Consider the following 19,971-nt stretch of genomic DNA (forward strand, 5'->3'; position numbering starts at 1 on the left):
AAAGCATGTGTCTCAAATGGAACCCTATTCCCTATATAGTGCACCATTTGCCCTGGTTAAAATGACTGCACTGTATAGGGAATAGGGTGACATTTGGGATACACACAGAGACAAACACTCTGAAGGCCACGCCAAGCACACAGTATTTAAACACAATGACCACCATAGGTCCTGAGAGATTGAATGGGTCCAGTCAGAGTCCAGACAGATTTCATAGAATAATTCATTCACATCCATTCACTCTGTGTGCGAGCAACCTCCCCACTCAGAGAGAAACGCCATGCAGGCTATTCCTTTTCTCTCTAGTATAGATTGTCTTGTGTTAACAATAATTTTTCATCTACTCAACACTCTACACTCACTTCCTTATTCCCATAAAACCTAAGAAAAGTAATTGACTGAAATGTACCCTGTATTTTGCTGGCAACATGACAAAAACACAATATCCTAGAACAGGAGCCCGGGAGCCTTTATTTTTACCTCCTTAATGGCAAGTGAAATAATGAATCAAACAGGCAACAGGTCCCAGCTATCACTCTGCTAAATAGGACCTTTCCATTATGTTGCTTTCCCCATCACATGAAAGATCTAGGGCTCTGCTCGGCTGTCCACAACGGCACCAGTATTATTCCTGTCAACTGGCAGCAGGAGAAATAGATGGTGTTTTCTGAGAGAGAGAGAGAGAAAGAGAGAGAGAGAGAGAGAGAGAGATGGGGGGGGGGGGCAGAGAGAGAGATGGCTTTGAGGCAGAGAGAGGTGAGAGCACAAGGTATCGGGTACACTAACCTGTCCTTCTCACTCGAAAATAGCCCCATGACAATCCCCTCAGGGAGGGAACCTATCATCAACACCAGGTGACATACAAACAGCTATCTCCAGATAAATAGCAAGGTGAAGGAGGGGACTTCACAAGTCAATGTGCCTCCAGCTATTATTCCAATGTATTTACTTTACTGTTTGCCATTTGTGTTCATGCACGCTCTCACACACACACACACACACACACACACACACACACACACACACACACACACACACACACACACACACACACACACACACACACACACACACACACACACACACACACACACACACACACACACACAAACACACACACACACACACACACACACATGCACACCTTTGGATCCAACACAAATACCACCAAACACACCGGAGAGATGTTTTCTCTGAAAAGGCATGTGGGGGAGCTACATAGTCTGGCTGTTCTGGTGAGCACCAACCCAGTTACAACATGAGCTGAGTCCAACTTTTAAAGGATAGATCACTGTCCTTTCCCTTTGCCTCCAACAGTCCACAGCCCTGAACAAAGATCAACATGCAAAACCAAACTTCACAGACTGGAAAGGGAAGGAGGTACGTCACATCCAGACAGCCGTACAGCAGTTCTGAGGGCATCTTTAAGTCAAAGCATGGCATTGGCAGGTTGCTTTGAAAGCACTGGTGTCCTTCACTCAGAATTCCACCAGTCTAAAAGCGTGGAATATGTAAACAACATCTCTGTGCCAAGTGACAGGTCAATAGTTGAGGTGTTATCTAGCTCTGCTTATTATTGTCAAGATTCATTGCTGACAGAACAACTCAGGGGCAATCTTATTATGAATCTGTCTGTATTGTGGCAGGAGGCCTCTGGAATACCAATGTTTGACTATTCAGTAATGATTTGAGAAAAATAACCCTGGCATAACATTATTATGTAGAGACCCTATGAAAGTAGTTCAATCAATGTAATTTAATTGTGGGCCCAACATTTTTCTTCGTATCACATTCTCCCATCAACATTAGCTGGCAGCTGTAGATGAAGTGGTTGCATGCATATGAAATGGTGCTAAAGGTGATAGGAGTAACAGAGGAAGTCTCTGAACGCTTTTAAAGCACCCCTGCGTGCACTTTATCTCTCTTCAAGTACAGAACACCAGACCAGAAACTGCACTGTATAGTCTCTGTTATCTCCTCTGGCTCTGACATACGCACTCTCTCTTCTCCACCATCCAGAGGTCAGGATTATATTGAGCATGGGCTGTGTCTGATATAGGGCTCTGGTCAAAAGTAACGCACTATATAGGGAATAGGGTGCCATTTTAGACGCATAGGCTCTGGTCAAAACTAGTGAACTAAATAGGGAATAGGGTGCCATTTCGGATGCATCCAAGGTCTCCTTTTTTCCTATCCTGGTAGACTTATATCTACAGATGGCCGGTTGGTCAAATCAAGTTCCTCGATCTGTCTGCAGTAACTTTTATCACAGTTGTTCCCTCTCAATTGATGCGCTGACCACCGACGTCAGAAATAATCCATATAGCAAGGCCTTAACAAATATGCACTATTAAAACATTGATCAGGGCCATCGACTCATTATTCCACCCATCAGACTTATTAACAAACAGAAATAATTTATGCTGATATCAGATGCCTTTTGACTTCGCCCTTCCACCCTATATAATGATAGATATGTGGACGCCATGGTTACACAGACCACCACTATAGTCATCTGTCCACAAGGCTTTGGTGTGTATTAGTCTCAAAGAGAATCTTTGTTCAGTACCCCCACCAACCAAGAACTGTCAAGGGCACTCATAAGTTCATCAAATATGAAAACCTTTTTTATATTTGAAAGGACGGACTCGGGAACCTAAGACAGCACTTGAATTAATGTCCTTCCGTGTAGGGGTTTGTATGAATATTAATAGAGTAGGCAGCACATTTGTTCAGGGCATGGTGTTGTAAATACGCTGAACAAGTTTCCATCCCAACAAGCTTCCATCCCAAATGGCAACCTATACCCTTCATAGTGCACTACTTTTGACCAGATTTGGTCAAATATAGTGCACTATAAGTGCAACAGTATGCCATTTGGTGTGCATATCAAATTAGACTATTTGTTTTCTCAGGGCCAACTGGAGACTGGAAACATCACCCTGGTCTCATTACAGGAGTGTCAGGTGGAAGACACAGTGAACATCTCCAGGTTTGAATAACAAGGATTAGCTAGAATCATATCAGAAAAAAAGCAGTGTGAGCAATCTTAGAGTAGGCAGTGTTATGTCACGTGCAACACTGTGGGACTGACAAAGAAGCTGTCAGCAGAGCAGTATGCTTCCCATTAGTTTCCCAATGCTATTGTGAATGGCTGGAAAATCCCTTTGAATTGTTACTGACTGACACATGGTCTATACAAAAGTTGACGAGAGGACTGTGTAAAATAGAAACAAATTCTCAACATGCATGTGCTTGAGGTAGACTACAATTTAAAAAATGACAGGGGAAGTGAGTATCCAAGGGTATAATATAAACACGTAAGTAATAAGTCAATAATAATACCGTAATAATAAACGCGATTACAACCAAGCGCATTCCAGGACCGGTACCAGTGGACTACAGACACGGATGTGCGTAAACACCATGCTTAAATTGTGGAAAAACAAACCTAATTTAAACATTCATCATGAGATTGGAGGCATATAGCAACTAATTGGTTGCTATGGGCCTACTGAACATGTATATCTAATTACAATCCATGTATTTTTATGTCTGAGTACCGACCGACTACTGATAAACTAACTGCTCACGGGCTGAAATATATTTGACATGCATATATCTTGAACAACATTCAACAACGCAGCTGCAATTCATTTAGAGAAACAGATGTGTTGGCAGAGTTTGCATAGACAAACCGATGGGGAGTAAACGATAAACCTCTGATTTCGGTGCTGTCAGATAGCCTCTCGTTGTTTTCACTCTATATAGCCCAACAAAACAACTTTTTTCCCCGACAGTATTTCAGGCTCAAGGAATATTTTATCTTTAGAAAAAATATTCGAAAGTATAATAGTATAATAAAATATTACAGGATAATGCAGTTGGTAAAGTATTTTAGTCACATTCTAAATGTCGTCTATTCTCCTCCGCCTCTCTCTCTTTCTCTCTCACCTGCCGGTAGGTTCTGCAGCTGTGCAGCGTCGCCGAACACTGCCCTCTACCGCTCTCTGAAAATGTACAATTCTAAACGGCATTAAATACCAATTTTGAAATGTGCCTTGAACTTGATAAAGGAATCTGTTGGTGTTTCAACTTAGTCTTGATTATTTACCGTTTCTCTGTTGAGTTGTGTTGTAATAACTGAAGTAATTCTATGTTATTCTACGCAATGTGGCCACAGGGTGAACATGGCTTACAGAATAGAAGTGTCTGAGATGCGTAAAGGGGAGAGACTTCACCTACCACCATAATCAATGCTATTCATAACTCGGCCTTTGATTGTATTCGTTTATTGTTCTTCATTTCTACACCCTAATAATGAATCAACTTCACATCATGTAGCAATAAGGGAATAAGGGAATGCTATTCGCGGTCGCTTTTGATTTAATGTTCTCTATGAGAAAACGACTACTACTATCTCAGCTTTATAGCAAAATCTGTAAACTGTAGAATTGATATTCAACCTGGTGTCAGCGGGATGACAGTATAAATATTGAATATTATCATCCACATTCAACCTGGCACCTACAATAACCGTTGCGCAATACTAAAGAAAATGGGACAACCAGTGCAAGGTCTATTCTCCAAGCGGCATGAGTCATTTCACTGTTATTTTTTGACACTACTATTCTAAATTCTTTAAGAAACAGACATGTCTAATCACAGTACAAAAGAGAATATAAAGAAAAAGACAACTAAAAAGCTGATCTGGACAGTAGCCTACTATGTGGGAACTACATCTGTCTAACTAGCCTCACAACACGGGTCCTGATTACGGACAGCACAACACAAGTAAGTTTGTAACAGTGGAAATGTGGCGGTAGGTTCCTGCAGCCCAGAAATGCCTCTGATCCTCGGCTGGAACGTGATTAGAAAGTAAAGCTGAAGCGGTATAAAAGAACCGCTAACTGCTCTGAATAAATATGCGATATTATGGAACAAACTACGACGCCAACAGAGCCCTCTATTCAAGGTATGGTAAAATGGACTAAATAAGAGGCACCCAGAAATACTGATATATCTAAGTGAAAACATTTGTGAACTGAAACTTCAAATTAATCTTATGATAAATGGTTTAGATGTAAAATGGGAAAACGGTGCTCAATATAGGCTATTCTATCCCTTATTAATTGACCAAATGTGTGTTTTATGCCTTATCTATAGCTATTACAATTTTTGGACAGGATACTCACTCCAAAATAAAAGGCTAAAGATTAGAAAGTGATTTCTATATTTCCTTTTAAAAGTTAAATGTAAATAGAATTACTATTGTAAATCCTAGTAGGCTCTGTAGAGCCATATGCACATATTTAAATACAACCAAGGGGTGCAATTGAACCGTCCAATAGATCAATTAAATTGTATTCTTACCTTTGATGTTTTTTCCAACTTGTTCGAAATGTCACGCAAAACTCAAGGGCTCTACTTGATTCGTCAGGCTACCTCATTGGAAGGGTATCTCCTCTCTTCGATGTGTCTCGCTCACATAACGACCTGCGCTGGTTACTGCGTTCTCTCTGTGAGTTGGACGCTAGTACAAGGACCATCGCAACTCCAACTGAGAGGGGTGTACAAGAGAGAATTTGCATTTAAAAAAAACAAGCGCTTATAGTACTTGGAGTATTGAGTAAGGGCTTACCCCACTGTGCTATAGCCTTATAATACACTTCATTGACATGACTTATTTCATTATTATCTGGTGATGTGATGTAGAAGTTAATTTCAGATTTGAAGTTTGAATAGTTCAGAGTGGTGTGACTGGCCATTCCCGCAACTGGCACAGGTTGAGAGCAGTTCATGACACCTCCTCATCAAACTGGCTTTCCAGATGTGGATCTTTGGTTGGGTGATGTTCCCATGTATTTGCAAATAAATAACATAGGCCCTAGCAACATTGCATTTAAATAGACACTGTACCACAATGTGATGAGAGGTGCATGCTGCAACTAGCTCTCACAGTCTCACGTCAGAATTAGAAGTTCAACCATGTTTCTCAAAAGTCTAATTCTGAAGTGTCTATGGTTAAGTTTTTTTTCATTTCACCTTTATTTAACCAGGTAGGCAAGTTGAGAACAAGTTCTCATTTGCAACTGCGACCTGGCCAAGATAAAGCAAAGCAGTTTGACACATACAACACCACAGAGTTACACATGGAATATACAAACATACAATCAATAATACAGTAGAAAAATCTATATACAGCATGTGCAAATGAGGTAGGATAAGAGAGGTAAGACAATAAATAGGCCATGGTGGCAAATGAATTACAATATAGCAATTAAACACTGGAATGGTAGGATGTGAAGAAGATGAATGTGCAAGTTGAGATACTCGGGTGCAAAGGAGAAAGATAAATAAATAAATACAGTATGGGGATGAGGTAGATTGGTTGGGCTATTTACAGATGAGCTATGTACAGGTGCAGTGATCTGTGAGCTGCTCTGACAGCTGGTGCTTAATTTAGTTTAGGCTCAGTAACTCAGAATATCTAAGGTTAAAGTTATGTTTAGGCATTAAACTTAGACATCTAAAGGTTAGGCATTAACTCCAGAATGGTCAAGGTAAGGGTTAACGTCAACCTGCCTGAAATCAATGCCTGCAATGCCAACTATATCCTCCAAAACTACATTTCCTAAGCAGCTTTGCGGGCTGTTCAAGAATCCGTGGAAAACCGATTGCGCGTGCGTATCTAGACGTGGCAACGGCATCATGGCTTCTTGGAACCGCTACGGTAGTCGGATGAGAGAGCTGAAAATGTACACATTCGTCTTCTTGGTAAGTTGTTTGTGAAATATATATAGAGACACCGATAAGCCTAATGTTTTAATTACATGTATTTTTTCAATATTTCTTATTAAACCTGCAAACGCCTGCGTGTCTTTTCCGCGTCTTCGTGAAGGCAACCAAAGTTGACAGCACGGCCTTAGCAATTTTAAATCAGAGGCTGAACTTGAGACTCAAAAATAGCCTAAACCTAAAAAACAAGTGAATATAGTATATCTCGCTGTAGTTACATACCGATATTCGCCATCATTTCATATTATTTGATCAAAAACGTCCTCGTGAATTGACTACCAGCACAAGGCATCTAGTGTCTCTCCCGAGAATGTATATTGAAATCCTTTGAGAACGCAAAATTAACCTGGTTGGACAGAGACTTGAAAATAATGAACGGTTATTCTGCATAATCTACAATATAAGACAATCAATCTGTTACATTGCTGAAGATTTCAATTCAGGTTTCTATTCATCTGCATGCCTAGTTCAGTGCTATCCGGATTTCTTGGGAAATATATACCCTAATCATAACCCTTACCTAACCATTAGAAATGTCAACTTCAATGGGGGGTAGGGACGTCCCAAGGATCCCGGATAGCACTGGCCGTTGCTTTACTGGTTAACCACCACCAATTTGCTACTTTTCTCTATGGTTGACATGGTTTACATTTCTGATCAAAATGTCCTTTAGATTCACTTCCAGCTAGCTATGTGATTCAACAGTTTGGTTTATTATGACTCTCATGGGTATGTATGTATGTTGGTCAGTCATTTTTAAATATCTTATGATGATATATTGTTATACTTTACTTTCATTGAGTGATTGATACATTCTTTGCTTGTTACATGTAAAGTTTGCTACAAATGTAACTTAGTTGGTTGCTACAAAAAATGTTACATTGCATTAGCCTACACTTTAACCAACTCCTCGCTCAGTCCTTGATAGACTGGCCACATAATGACTGGATTTCCACTTCATTCCAATCTCGAGCCTTGTGCCCTGGGACCATTCCTGTTCAGCATCCTGTTGTATGGTTTAGTGGCTACCATGTCAAACACAGGTGGGTGCTACTCTAGCCTACTGTTGTGCGATTGCAGGCAGGGAAATGACATCACAGTGGGTGTGTGTGGAGATTAAGGGAGACTGACTGCTCTGTCTCTGTGTATGCTGAAGACTGTCCCACTGTATTTCTTGCCTAGCTGTGTGTCAAAGCAATTTTTAAACTTCTTTAATCTGGATTGAGGGTCCTCTTCACCTCCCCATCATGGTGGGTTGGTCGGTTGCCTTAGTGCGGTGAGCCGCCACAACAAACACTAACCACCCTAGAGTTATTCATACATCAATGGCTCCATCTCCATCAATTACAGAGGACGGAACTCATTGGCTACATCCCAAATTGCACCCCATTTCCTATATAGTGCACTATTTTTGACCAGGACCCATAGGGAATAGAGTGCCATTTGCGACATCGGTCATTTGAGAGAGGTGTTCATAATCCATCTTCTGAGATCAGTGGTTGATAATTGAAAAGGGCCGCCACACACACACGTTGATCTCCATTGCTGCTGTTCGTCTCATTAATCAAGAGCAAAATGGAGAGAGTTTGACAAACAGAACAGCAGTCTGATTTGCGTTGATTCAGTACGGCCCCTAAAACCTAAAACGGGCCGACTTTTATTAAGCAGATTTGTCACCCCAGATGGAGGGTAAGCGAGCTCTGGGAGAGTGAGCTGCCAGCCTGGGTCTCTCTGCTGGCTGCTTAGTGTGTGTGGCATTTTTTACACTGATGTAACTTGACACTTTTGGGGGGATGAAGGTTGGTGCAAAGTGTGATAATGGACTTTCTTAATGTATTCAAATGCTCGGGCTCTGTCCCAAATTTTATTTTATTTATTTATTTTATATCAACTTTATTTAACCAGGTAGGTCAGTTGAGAACAAGTTCTCATTTACAACTGCGACCTGGCCAAGAATAAGCAAAGCAGTGTAACAAAAACAACAGAGTTACACATGGGATAAACAAACGTACTGTCAATAACACAATAGATAAATCTGTATACAGTGTGTGCAAATGAAGTAAGGAGGTAAGGCAATAAATAGGCCAATAGTGGCGAAATAATGACGATTTAGCAATTAAACACTGGAGTGATATATGTGCAGATGAGGATGTGCAGGTAGAAATACTGGTGTGCAAAAGAGCAGAAAAACAAATATGGGGATGAGGTGGGTAGATGGGGTGGGCTATTTACAGATGGGCTATGTACAGCTGCAGCGATCGGAAAGCTGCTCTGACACATGACGCTTAAAGTTAGTGAGGGAGATAGAAGTCTCCAACTTCAGTGATTTTTGCAATTCGTTCCAGTCATTGGCAGCCGAAGGTGGAGTTGGCTTTGGGGATGACCAGTGACATATACCAGCTGGAGCGTGTACTACAGGTGGGTGCTGCTATGGTGACCAATGAGCTGAGATAAGGGGGAGCTTTACCAAGCAAAGACTTATAGATGACCTGGTACCAGTGGGTTTGGCGACGAATATGAAGCAAGGGCCAGCCAACGAGAGCATACAGGTTGCAGTGGTGGGTAGTATATGGGGCTTTGGTGACAAAACGGATGGCACTGTGATAGACTGCATCCAATTTGCTGAGTAGAGTGTTGGAGGCTATTTTGTAAATCACATCGCCAAAGTCAAGGATGGGTAGGATAGTCAGTTTTACGAGGGTATGTTTTGCAGCATGAGTGAAGGAGGCTTTGTTGCTAAATAGGAAGCCGATTCTAGATATCATTTTGGATTGGAGATGCTTAATGTGAGTCTGCAAGGAGAGATTACAGTCTAACCAGACACCTAGGTATTTGTAATTGTCAACATATTCTAAGTCAGAATCGTCCAGAGTAGTGATGCTAGTAGGGCTGGCGGTGCTGGTAGCGATCAGTTGAAGAGCATGCATTTAGTTTTACTAGCATTTAAGAGCAGTTGGAAGCCACGGAAGGAGTGTTGTATGGCTTTGAAGCTCTTCTGGAGGTTTGTTAACACAATGTCCAAAGGGCCAGAAGTATACAGAATGGTGTCGTCTGCGTGCAGGTGGATCAGAGAATCACCAGCAGCAAGAGCGACATCATTGATATATACAGAGAAAAGACTTGGCCTGAGAATTGGTCTCTGTGGCACCCCCATAGACTGCCAGAGGTCCAGACAGCCCCTCTGATTTGACACACTGAACTCTTATCTAAGTTGTTAGTGAACCAGGCGAGGCAGCCATTAGAGAAACCAAGGCTGTTGACTCTGCCGATAAGAATGTGGTGATTGACAGAGTTGAAAGCCTTGGCCTAGGCGATGAATACAGCTGCACAGTACTGTCTTTTATCGATGGCGGTTAGGATATCGTTTAGGACCTTGAGCATGGCTGAGGTGCACCCTTGACCAGCTCGGAAACCTGATTGCATAGCGGAGAAGGTACGGTGGGATTCGAAATGGTCGGTGATCTGTTTGTTCAATTGGCTTTCAAAGACTTTAGAAAGGCAGGGCAGGATGGATATATGTCTGTAACAGTTTGGGTCTAGAGTGTCTCCCCCTTTGAAGAGGTAGATGACCTCGGCAGCTTTCCAATTTTTAGGAATCTCAGATGATACGAAAGAGAGGTTGAACAGACTAGTAATAGGGGGTTGCAACAATGGCGGCGGATAATTTTAGGAAGAGGGTCCAGATTGTCTAGCCCAGCTGATTTGTAGGGATCCAGATTTTGCAGCTCTTTCAGAACGTCAGCTGTTTGGATGAAGGAGAAGCGGGGGGGGGGGGCTGTTGACCGTGGTGAGGCTAGCCAGTTGGAAAGCATGGCCAGCCATAGAGAAATGCTTATTGAAATTCTCCTTTATCGTAGATTTATCGGTAGTGACATTGTTTCCTAGTCTCAGTGCAGTGGGCAGCTGGGAGGAGGTGCTCTGATTCTCCATGAACTTTAGTGTCCCAAAACTGCAGAATGCAAATTTCTGTTTGAAAAAGCTAGCCTTTGCTTTCCTAACTGCCTGTCTATATTGGTTCTTGACTTCCTTGAAAAGTTGCATATCGCATGGACTATACGCCGCAGGATGTTTTTGTGCTGGTCAAGAGCAGTCAAGTCTGGAGTGAACCAAGGGCTATATCTGTTCTTAGTTGTCCATTTTTTAAAAGGGACATGCTTATTGAAGATGGTGAGGAAAGCACTTTTTTAAAGAATAACCAGGCATCCTCTACTGACGGGATGAGGTCAATATCCTTCCAGGATACCCGGGCCAGGTTGATTAGGAAGGCCTGCTCGCAGTAGTGTTTCAGGAAGTGTTTTGACAGTGATGAGGGGTGGTCTTTTCACCGCGGACCGATAACGGACACAGGCAATGAGGCTGTGATCGCTGAGATCCTGGTTGAAAACAGCGGAGGTGTTAGAGGGTAAGTTGGTCAGGATGATATCTATGATGGTGCCCATGTTTACGGATTTGGGGTTGTACCTGGTAGCTTCCTTGAGAATTTGTGTGAGATTGAGGGCATCTAGCTTAGATTGTAGGACGGCCGGTGTGGTACGTTATCCTCTGTATATAGTGCACTACTTTAGACCAGAGTCCTATAGGCCCTGCCCTGGTCAAAGTAGAGCACTATACATACGATGCCATTTAGGATGCAGTTGCAGGAGGCACTACAGAAAGAGCTGCCTGCCTGTCTTAATGGAAATGTCACCTAGCTGTGATACGGCATATGAAGTGAATTTGATCAATAATCAAAGGATTTGCAATAGATTCTAGCATGCAATCTATTCCCCTGTCTGTCTGTCTCCAGCACTAAGGAGTGTGGTCTCTAGTCTAAACCTGTCCTCCTGCTGATCACTAGGGAGTGTGGTCTCTAGTCTAAACCTGTCCTCCTGCTGATCACTAGGGAGTGTGTGTGTGCGCATGACTGAGTGCGGTGTATTGTGAAGGCAGACAGTCCTGTCATTAGGATGCTGCTCACATTGACACACAGCAGTGCCCTCATGTCATGGCCTAAGCCAAACGAGGGGAAGCTTTAGTAATAGGTAGTGTAGGGGAACCAACCAATGCACCGATTGCCAGATGGCAGCCCAGCCATTGATAGGACTTGTTGCAGTATTGGCTGCCTGTCAAATGTCAAGGGATGTGATGCGTGAGCGGCGAGCACAACAATGTCAATGGTCCATAAAAGGTTTGCAAATCCTCTCCTCATTCTGTGTGTTGCTCCATCCATCCTGATGTCCGTGTCCCTCTCCCATGCTCACATCCTCTCCCATGCTCACATCCTCTCCCATGCTCACATCCTCTCCCATGCTCACATCCTCTCCCATGCTCACATCCTCTCCCATGCTCACATCCTCTCCCATGCTCACATCCTCTCCCATGCTCACATCCTCTCCCATGCTCACATCCTCTCCCATGCTCACATCCTCTCCCATGCTCACATCCTCTCCCATGCTCACATCCTCTCACATGCTCACATCCTCTCACATGCTCACATCCTCTCCCATGCTCACATCCTCTCCCATGCTCACATCCTCTCCCATTCTCTCTATTCTCCACTCTATATAGTACTGCTTTCATTTCACCATAATACTATCTATCCACATCCTGTGAATATGATTGTGTTCTGTTTATGATTCTTTCTGTTGATCTTCTCAACAGTATGCATACCCACTCTGTAAATGAGCCTGGAGAAATGTGATCGTCGGGGGCAGAAATCATCACCAGCCTTTCTTACATCTGTAAAGGGTCCAATGTTCATGTAGCTGTGAAATAGGCCTGCCTCATTACAAGAGCTTCCTCCAGATGCTCTCAAATCGGTCCCGCAGTCATAGCCGAGGACTGACTCGGTCCCGCAGTCATAGCCGAGGACTGACTCGGTCCCGCAGTCATAGCCGAGGACTGACTCGGTCCCGCAGTCATAGCCGAGGACTGACTCGGTCCCGCAGTCATAGCCGAGGACTGACTCAGTCCCGCAGTCATAGCCGAGGACTGACTCGGTCCCGCAGTCATAGCCGAGGACTGACTCGGTCCCGCAGTCATAGCCGAGGACTGACTCGGTCCCGCAGTCATAGCCGAGGACTGACTCTGTCCCGCACAAACTTCAATACTACTTTTGTCTGTTGCCTTAACTACTCTTTTGTATACAGTTAGTTCATACTCCCACATTGTCTCACAAATGGATGCATTTTCAAATCCCATTTAGCACAGCTATCAGTCAAACTCTTTTGTGAGGTAGGCTACAGTACGGTGGATACATATTACCCCACTTAAGTAAGTTGTACTTTAAAGCTCCCCTTTCATGCTGCACAGTGGTTGCTTCAGTGCCTCCTCTCTCCACTCTCCCTTTCTCAGATGGTCTAGCGAAGCAGAGAAGTAGTAGTGGAGGGGTGTTGGCTGAGGAGCGGCTCGTGGGGAGCGGCTCGTGGGGAGCGGCTCGAGGGGAGAGGCTCGAGGGGAGCGGCTCGTGGGGAGGGGAGCGGCTTCATGGGGAGGGGAGCGGCTCGTGGGGAGGGGAGAGGCTCGTGGGGAGGGGAGAGGCTCGAGGGGAGAGGCTCGTGGGGAGGGGAGCGGCTCGTGGGGAGGGGAGCGGCTCGTGGGGAGGGGAGCGGCTCCGTGGGGAGGGGAGCGGCTCCGTGGGGAGGGGAGAGGCTCCGTGGGGAGAGGGGAGAGGCTCCGTGTGGAGGGGAGAGGCTCCGTGTGGAGGGGAGAGGCTCCGTGGGGAGAGGGGAGAGGCTCCGTGTGGAGGGGAGAGGCTCCGTGTGGAGGGGAGAGGCTCCGTGTGGAGGGGAGAGGCTCCGTGGGGAGGGGAGAGGCTCCGTGGGGAGGGGAGCGGCTTCGTGGGGAGAGGGGAGAGGCTCGTGGGGAGAGGGGAGAGGCTCGTGGGGAGAGGCACGTGGGGAGGGGTGGAGAGGCACGGGTAGATGGCAGAGGAGGAGAGATGTTGTCGGACAAGAGGAGAGGTGGTGTGGAGAATAGTAGCGGTGTCGCTCGGCCGGCCCTGAGAGCCCATTTTATAATTACCCCTTACTGTCATCTCCACACACCCGTCGTGGAGTCTCCGACCGAGGGGACATCACCTTGTCATCTCCTCAACACTGCCGTCCGATACCACGGCCCCCAGCCTCCCACATCCAACACCTAGAGACAGGAGGAGGAAATGAGATAGATGCCCCCTCTAGAGTTCATCAGTCATCCAGACAGGGAAGAAGAAAACAAGATGACGCTTCACTTCTTCATTCTACGTTTTAATTGAAATGTACTGACGAGAATCTGTTGAATTCCTGTCACGCCCATACGAGGTATCCAGCATGGGAAATTAAAAAACTCTGCCCGACAGGTGCTTGTTTTGATATCACGTTACAGTATATCGCTCATCACTTGATTTGATGAATGAGGACATTGGTAGCTAATTTTGTACTCCATCGGGGATTGGGCGACTGGGACATGATTTGATGAGTGATAGGATGGAGCTTGTTTGAATGTCTCAGGGAAGATTTTAATAGCATACTCCTTGCGTTGTCTCCTTCTCAAAACCCATTGGAGGAAAAGGTCAGAGGGGAGTGACCTCTGGCTTTCTCATCCAATGGGTTTTGAGAAGGAGACAAGGAGATAGGACTCGAAGAATATGCAATCGGTATCTTCTCACAGTCGCATACAATGAGATGAGAATCTGTCTTTGTTTCGACTTTGATGCTGAACACCTACACAAGGTTTTGTTTTGCCAGACACCTGATGTTCAATTTCATAATATCACAAAAGTGACCGGTCTTCTGCACTGAAGCATCTGATGTGTGAGTTGGTCACTCTGAATAAATACAGTATCTATCCATCAATATGTCTTCAGGTGTGCCTGGTGCCGGTGCTGCAGGCGGCTGTAAAGGTCTCTCCTCTCATAGAGAAGGTCAGCGAACACAAGGACTTCAAGAAGCTTCTCCGGACTCGAACCAATGTCCTGGTGCTCTACACTAAGTCAGGTGGGTTAGAGCCAATGTCCTGGTGCTCTACACTAAGTCAGGTGGGTTAGAACCAATGCCTGGTGCTCTACACTAAGTCAGGTGGGTTAGAGCCAATGTCCTGGTGCTCTACACTAAGTCAGGTGTGTCAGTGGGCAATACTTTAGGCCCTTTGTAGTAAAAATGATATGTGAAGTTAGATATGCCTGCCTTTGTTTACACCAATCTCGAATAGTGGTCTGTTATTATCTCTGATCCATCACTTGTAATGGGAGATGAACAACATTCTGGAAGGACCGTGATTGACCTGCATGCTTGTCGGCTTGTGACGTCTCCCTTGGATTTTTTTTAGCAGAGAACAATGTACTTGAACAGAAAAAGACACCCAAACTAAAGGGGTCAAATAAAGTCCTAAAACTGCGTTCACCTATAGCCATTAGGGAAATCAGCCTCTCTTGCATTTACAGTGCCTTGCGAAAGTATTCGGCCCCCTTGAACTTTGCGACCTTTTGCCACATTTCAGGCTTCAAACATAAAGATATAAAACTGTATTTTTTTGTGAAGAATCAACAACAAGTGGGACACAATCATGAAGTGGAACGACATTTATTGGATATTTCAAACTTTTTGAACAAATCAAAAACTGAAAAATTGGGCGTGCAAAATTATTCAGCCCCCTTAAGTTAATACTTTGTAGCGCCACCTTTTGCTACGATTACAGCTGTAAGTCGCTTGGGGTATGTCTCTATCAGTTTTGCACATCGAGAGACTGACATTTTTTCCCATTCCTCCTTGCAAAACAGCTCGAGCTCAGTGAGGTTGGATGGAGAGCATTTGTGAACAGCAGTTTTCAGCTCTTTCCACAGATTCTCGATTGGATTCAGGTCTGGACTTTGACTTGGCCATTCTAACACCTGGATATGTTTATTTTTGAACCATTCCATTGTAGATTTTGCTTTATGTTTTGGATCATTGTCTTGTTGGAAGACAAATCTCCGTCCCAGTCTCAGGTCTTTTGCAGACTCCATCAGGTTTTCTTCCAGAATGGTCCTGTATTTGGCTCCATCCATCTTCCCATCAATTTTAACCATCTTCCCTGTCCCTGCTGAAGAAAAGCAGGCCCAAACCATGATGCTGCCACCACCATGTTTGACAGTGGGGATGGTGTGTTCAGGGTGATGATCTGTGTTGCTTTTACGCCAAACATAACGTTTTGCATTGTTGCCAAAAAGTTCAATTTTGGTTTCATCTGACCAGAGCACCTTCTTCCACATGTTTGGTGTGTCTCCCAGGTGGCTTGTGGCAAACTTTAAATGACACTTTTTATGGATATCTTTAAGAAATGGCTTTCTTCTTGCCACTCTTCCATAAAGGCCAGATTTGTGCAATATACGACTGATTGTTGTCCTATGGACAGAGTCTCCCACCTCAGCTGTAGATCTCTGCAGTTCATCCAGAGTGATCATGGGCCTCTTGGCTGCATCTCTGATCAGTCTTCTCCTTGTATGAGCTGAAAGTTTAGAGGGTGGTCTGATACTCCTTCCATGTCAATATTATCGCTTGCACAGTGCTCCTTGGATGTTTAAAGCTTGGGAAATCTTTTTGTATCCAAATCCGGCTTTAAACTTCTTCACAACAGTATCTCGGACCTGCCTGGTGTGTTCCTTGTTCTTCATAATGCTCTCTGCGCTTTTAACGGACCTCTGAGACTATCACAGTGCAGGTGCATTTATACGGAGACTTGATTACACACAGGTGGATTGTATTTATCATCAATAGTCATTTAGGTCAACATTGGATCATTCAGAGATCCTCACTGAACTTCTGGAGAGAGTTTGCTGCACTGAAAGTAAAGGTGCTGAATAATTTTGCACGCCCAATTTTTCAGTTTTTGATTTGTTAAAAAAGTTTGAAATATCCAATAAATGTCGTTCCACTTCATGTTTGTGTCCCACTTGTTGTTGATTCTTCACAAAACAATACAGTTTTATATCTTTGTTTGAAGCCTGAAATGTGGCAAAAGGTCGCAAAGTTCAAGGGGGCCGAATACTTTCGCAAGGCACTGTGATTCCATTTTAATTTGCGTATTTCACACCAGAAGAAAGTGCTCAGCTCAGTTCACCGTGTGTTTGCCGTTGTGTGTCAGGGCTCGACATTAAGTCTTGTCTGTTTGCCTGGGGCAAGTAAAAAAGCAGATTGTAGATTTAAGTAAATAAAAATCACTATCAAACAATTTAGGTTACTCCGATCATAATTGGATCAGTGTCCTACAGATGTGATATCTGGCTCACTGTCCTCCTAATTTCTGCACAATGCCTTCAGAGTATAATTATTGTAGGCCTGGATTGACAGACACCAGCGGTCTTTCAATCATGCAGTCGCAAAATTCGTTTTTGAGATCAAAGCAAGCCGTGTTTGCACATTTGTTGATAATAATTGCTGGTGAGTTATTTGCCCAGTTATAGCAAATTTTTGGTCAGCAACGACAATCCTGAAAACATCATGGTCTGTGCATTACCTGTGTGTGGGCCTTTACCAGAGGAGAGATGGAGACATTTGCGTAGCAGGTAAAATAATGATATACAGACTAATTAGATAGCCATTTCAAAACAGTTTGTTATATTATCTAGTTAACTATTTATCTATTAGCATGCATTAATGTCATTGTCATGTCCGATAACTTTCCACCGGCGCTAGTATATAACCGCAAATGGCCAACAAACACGCAGTTGATGAAACCATGCTGCATACTTCGGTTGTAAAACCGTCTCTAGTGCTCATCATTGGCTTTCTCCTCTATTTAATACTGGCCATGTCATTCTGACAGAGTCAAAAAATATTCTTAGAATAGCCTAATTAACTAGTAACTCCTATGCTGTCAAGATCTCCCCTGAACACTGAATATTTTAACCTTCCAAATATACTTAGTAGTTATCTACCTCGCCCACCTTAGCCAGTTGATCGCTGGTTCATTGAATGAGGGAATTTATTTTTATAAAGGCATAAAAAGTGCTTGGTTGTATTTGTAATGTTGCAAGGTGGCCAACCCTCCTCCTGGAGAGTCCAGAAGAGCTACAGGGATGCAGGCTTTTGCTCAGGAGATATAATACATGGGATCAAACACCAGCAGCCTTCCATTGTCACTGAGCCCAGCAGCCAGCCTTCCATTGTCACTGAGCCCAGCAGCCAGCCTTCCATTGTCACTGAGCCCAGCAGCCAGCCTTCCATTGTCACTGAGCCCAGCAGCCAGCCTTCCATTGTCACTACCAGTGATAATAATGATGTTTATTGTGAAGTGATTCCTTGCATTATACAACACACATTTCAGTCACCTTTTTGGCCCATGGTGTTCCAGACCAGTTTTTATTTTTGGACAAGCGACTTGAGCTTTCTGACAAGTGAAAAACCAGTCCTACAGTGGCTAAAACAGTTAATGTCAAGTCCTGCTGTGTGTCGTGTGATGCTCTGTCAGCATAATCTCCCTCTCGGTGCACAGGAAGAGGCCCCTCAAGGCCCCACCACTCCCATGAATTATGTGTGTACATACGAGCCTCCACATGTATTTGTTTCATAATTCATGAGCCATTTCAGACCGTGTTAGGTCATTGGTTAATACTTCCACGTATCAAACGCCACCCCGTGATTGATTGCTTGCCGTTTCTGTAGCGCTGCGTTCTGGCATTCTACAACGGTTTAGTCCACATTGTGTCTCAATGGACATTGTGTAATGTTGCACGGTATTGTTACAGTACAGTTTATTAGAGTTTATTCTTTGATGGTTTTCTCAGTAGGCCTTGACCTATGCTGTGTTTATGATACTCGTAACATGTTGGAAGTAGACTAGTGAACGCTCGGCTAGGTGATGTCACAAGGTGATGGGTGGTACTTGGTGATGCTTGCGTATACCCTCCTGTGATTTGATGTTTGAGTTCATAGTCCCATGTTTTGAGTGTTGTGACCTCTGACCTTCAGTGAATTACAGGTTTTAGGATTCTTGAGTATTGAAAGCTGGTGAGCTGAGTAATATAACCCATATTGTAATGAAAGGTGTATTGTAACTCCACCTGTTGTAACTAGAGGTCGACCGATTCATCGGAATGGCCGATTTAATTAGGACTGATTTCAAGAAATCTTTGGACACTGGTATTTTTGGCCGATTTAAATTATTATTATTATTATTATTTAATTTTTTTACACCTTTATTTAATCTTTCTTTAACTAGGCAAGTCAGTTAAGAACACATTCTTATTTTCAATGACGGCAGCTCGTGGGACCCAATCTTACAGTTAACTAGTCCAGTGCAATAACGACCTGCCACTCTCTCGTTGCACTCCAAGGAGACTGCCTGTTACGCGAATGCAGTAAGTCAAGTTAACTTTAATGCTAGCTATCAACTTATCTTATAAAAAACAATCAATCATAATCACTAGTTAACTACACATGGTTGATGATATTACTAGATATTATCTAGCGTGTCATGCGTTGCGTAAAATCTGACTGAGCATACAAGTATCTAAGTATCTGACTGAGTGGTGGTAGGCAGAAGCAGGCTCCTAAACATTAATTCAAACAGCACTTTCGTGCGTTTTGCCAGCAGCTCCTCGTTGTGCGTCAAGTATTGCTCTGTTTATGACTTCAAGCCTATCAACTCCCGAGATGAGGCTGGTGTAACCGAAGTGAAATGGCTGGCTAGTTAGCGCGCGCTAATAGCGTTTCAAACATCACTCGCTCAAAGCCTTCTAGTAGTTGTTCCCCTTGCTCTGCATGGGTAACGCTGCTTCGATGGTGGCTGTTGTCGTTGTGTTGCTGGTTCGAGCCCAGGGAGGAGCGGGGAGAGGGACGGAAGCTATACTGTTACACTGGCAATACTAAAGTGCCTATAAGAACATCCAATAGTCAAAGGTTAATGAAATACAAATGGTATAGAGCGAAATAGTCCTATGATTCCTATAATAACTACAACCTAAAACTTCTTACCTGGGAATATTGAAGACTCATGTTAAAAGGAACCACCAGCTTTCATGTGTTCTCATGTTCTGAGCAAGGAACTTAAACATTAGCTTTCTTACATGGCAAATATTGCGCTTTTACTTTCTTCTCCAACACCTTGTTTTTGCATTATTTAAACCAAATTGAACATGTTTCATTATTTATTTGAGGCTAAATCATTATTTTATTGATGTATTATATTAAGTTAAAATAAGTGTTCATTCACTATTGTTGTAATTGTCATTATTAC

At 43.6% G+C, this 19,971-nt stretch overlaps 2 protein-coding genes across 6 annotated transcripts in view; one reads left to right on the forward strand and one right to left on the reverse strand.

The window, feature by feature from the left end:
- LOC109871046 (semaphorin-5B) overlaps nucleotides 1–5,517 on the reverse strand; it is a 271,930-nt gene extending 266,413 nt beyond the window's left edge. For all 5 annotated transcript variants that reach the window (XM_031805788.1, XM_031805787.1, XM_031805786.1 and 2 more), the window contains exon 1: nucleotides 5,374–5,517. The gene's annotated coding sequence lies outside the window, so the exon portion shown is untranslated. The remainder of the gene's footprint in view (nucleotides 1–5,373) is intronic.
- Nucleotides 5,518–6,654: 1,137 nt separating this feature from the next.
- pdia5 (protein disulfide isomerase family A, member 5) overlaps nucleotides 6,655–19,971 on the forward strand; it is a 64,900-nt gene continuing 51,583 nt past the window's right edge. Inside the window, exons 1-2 of the mRNA XM_031805703.1 lie at nucleotides 6,655–6,777; nucleotides 14,624–14,753. Of these exons, the coding sequence (XP_031661563.1) occupies nucleotides 6,712–6,777; nucleotides 14,624–14,753 (196 nt within the window). The 5' untranslated portion in view covers nucleotides 6,655–6,711. The remainder of the gene's footprint in view (nucleotides 6,778–14,623; nucleotides 14,754–19,971) is intronic.

Source organism: Oncorhynchus kisutch, linkage group LG26 (assembly GCF_002021735.2).
Source record: "Oncorhynchus kisutch isolate 150728-3 linkage group LG26, Okis_V2, whole genome shotgun sequence".
Classification (NCBI taxonomy): Eukaryota; Metazoa; Chordata; class Actinopteri; order Salmoniformes; family Salmonidae; genus Oncorhynchus; species Oncorhynchus kisutch.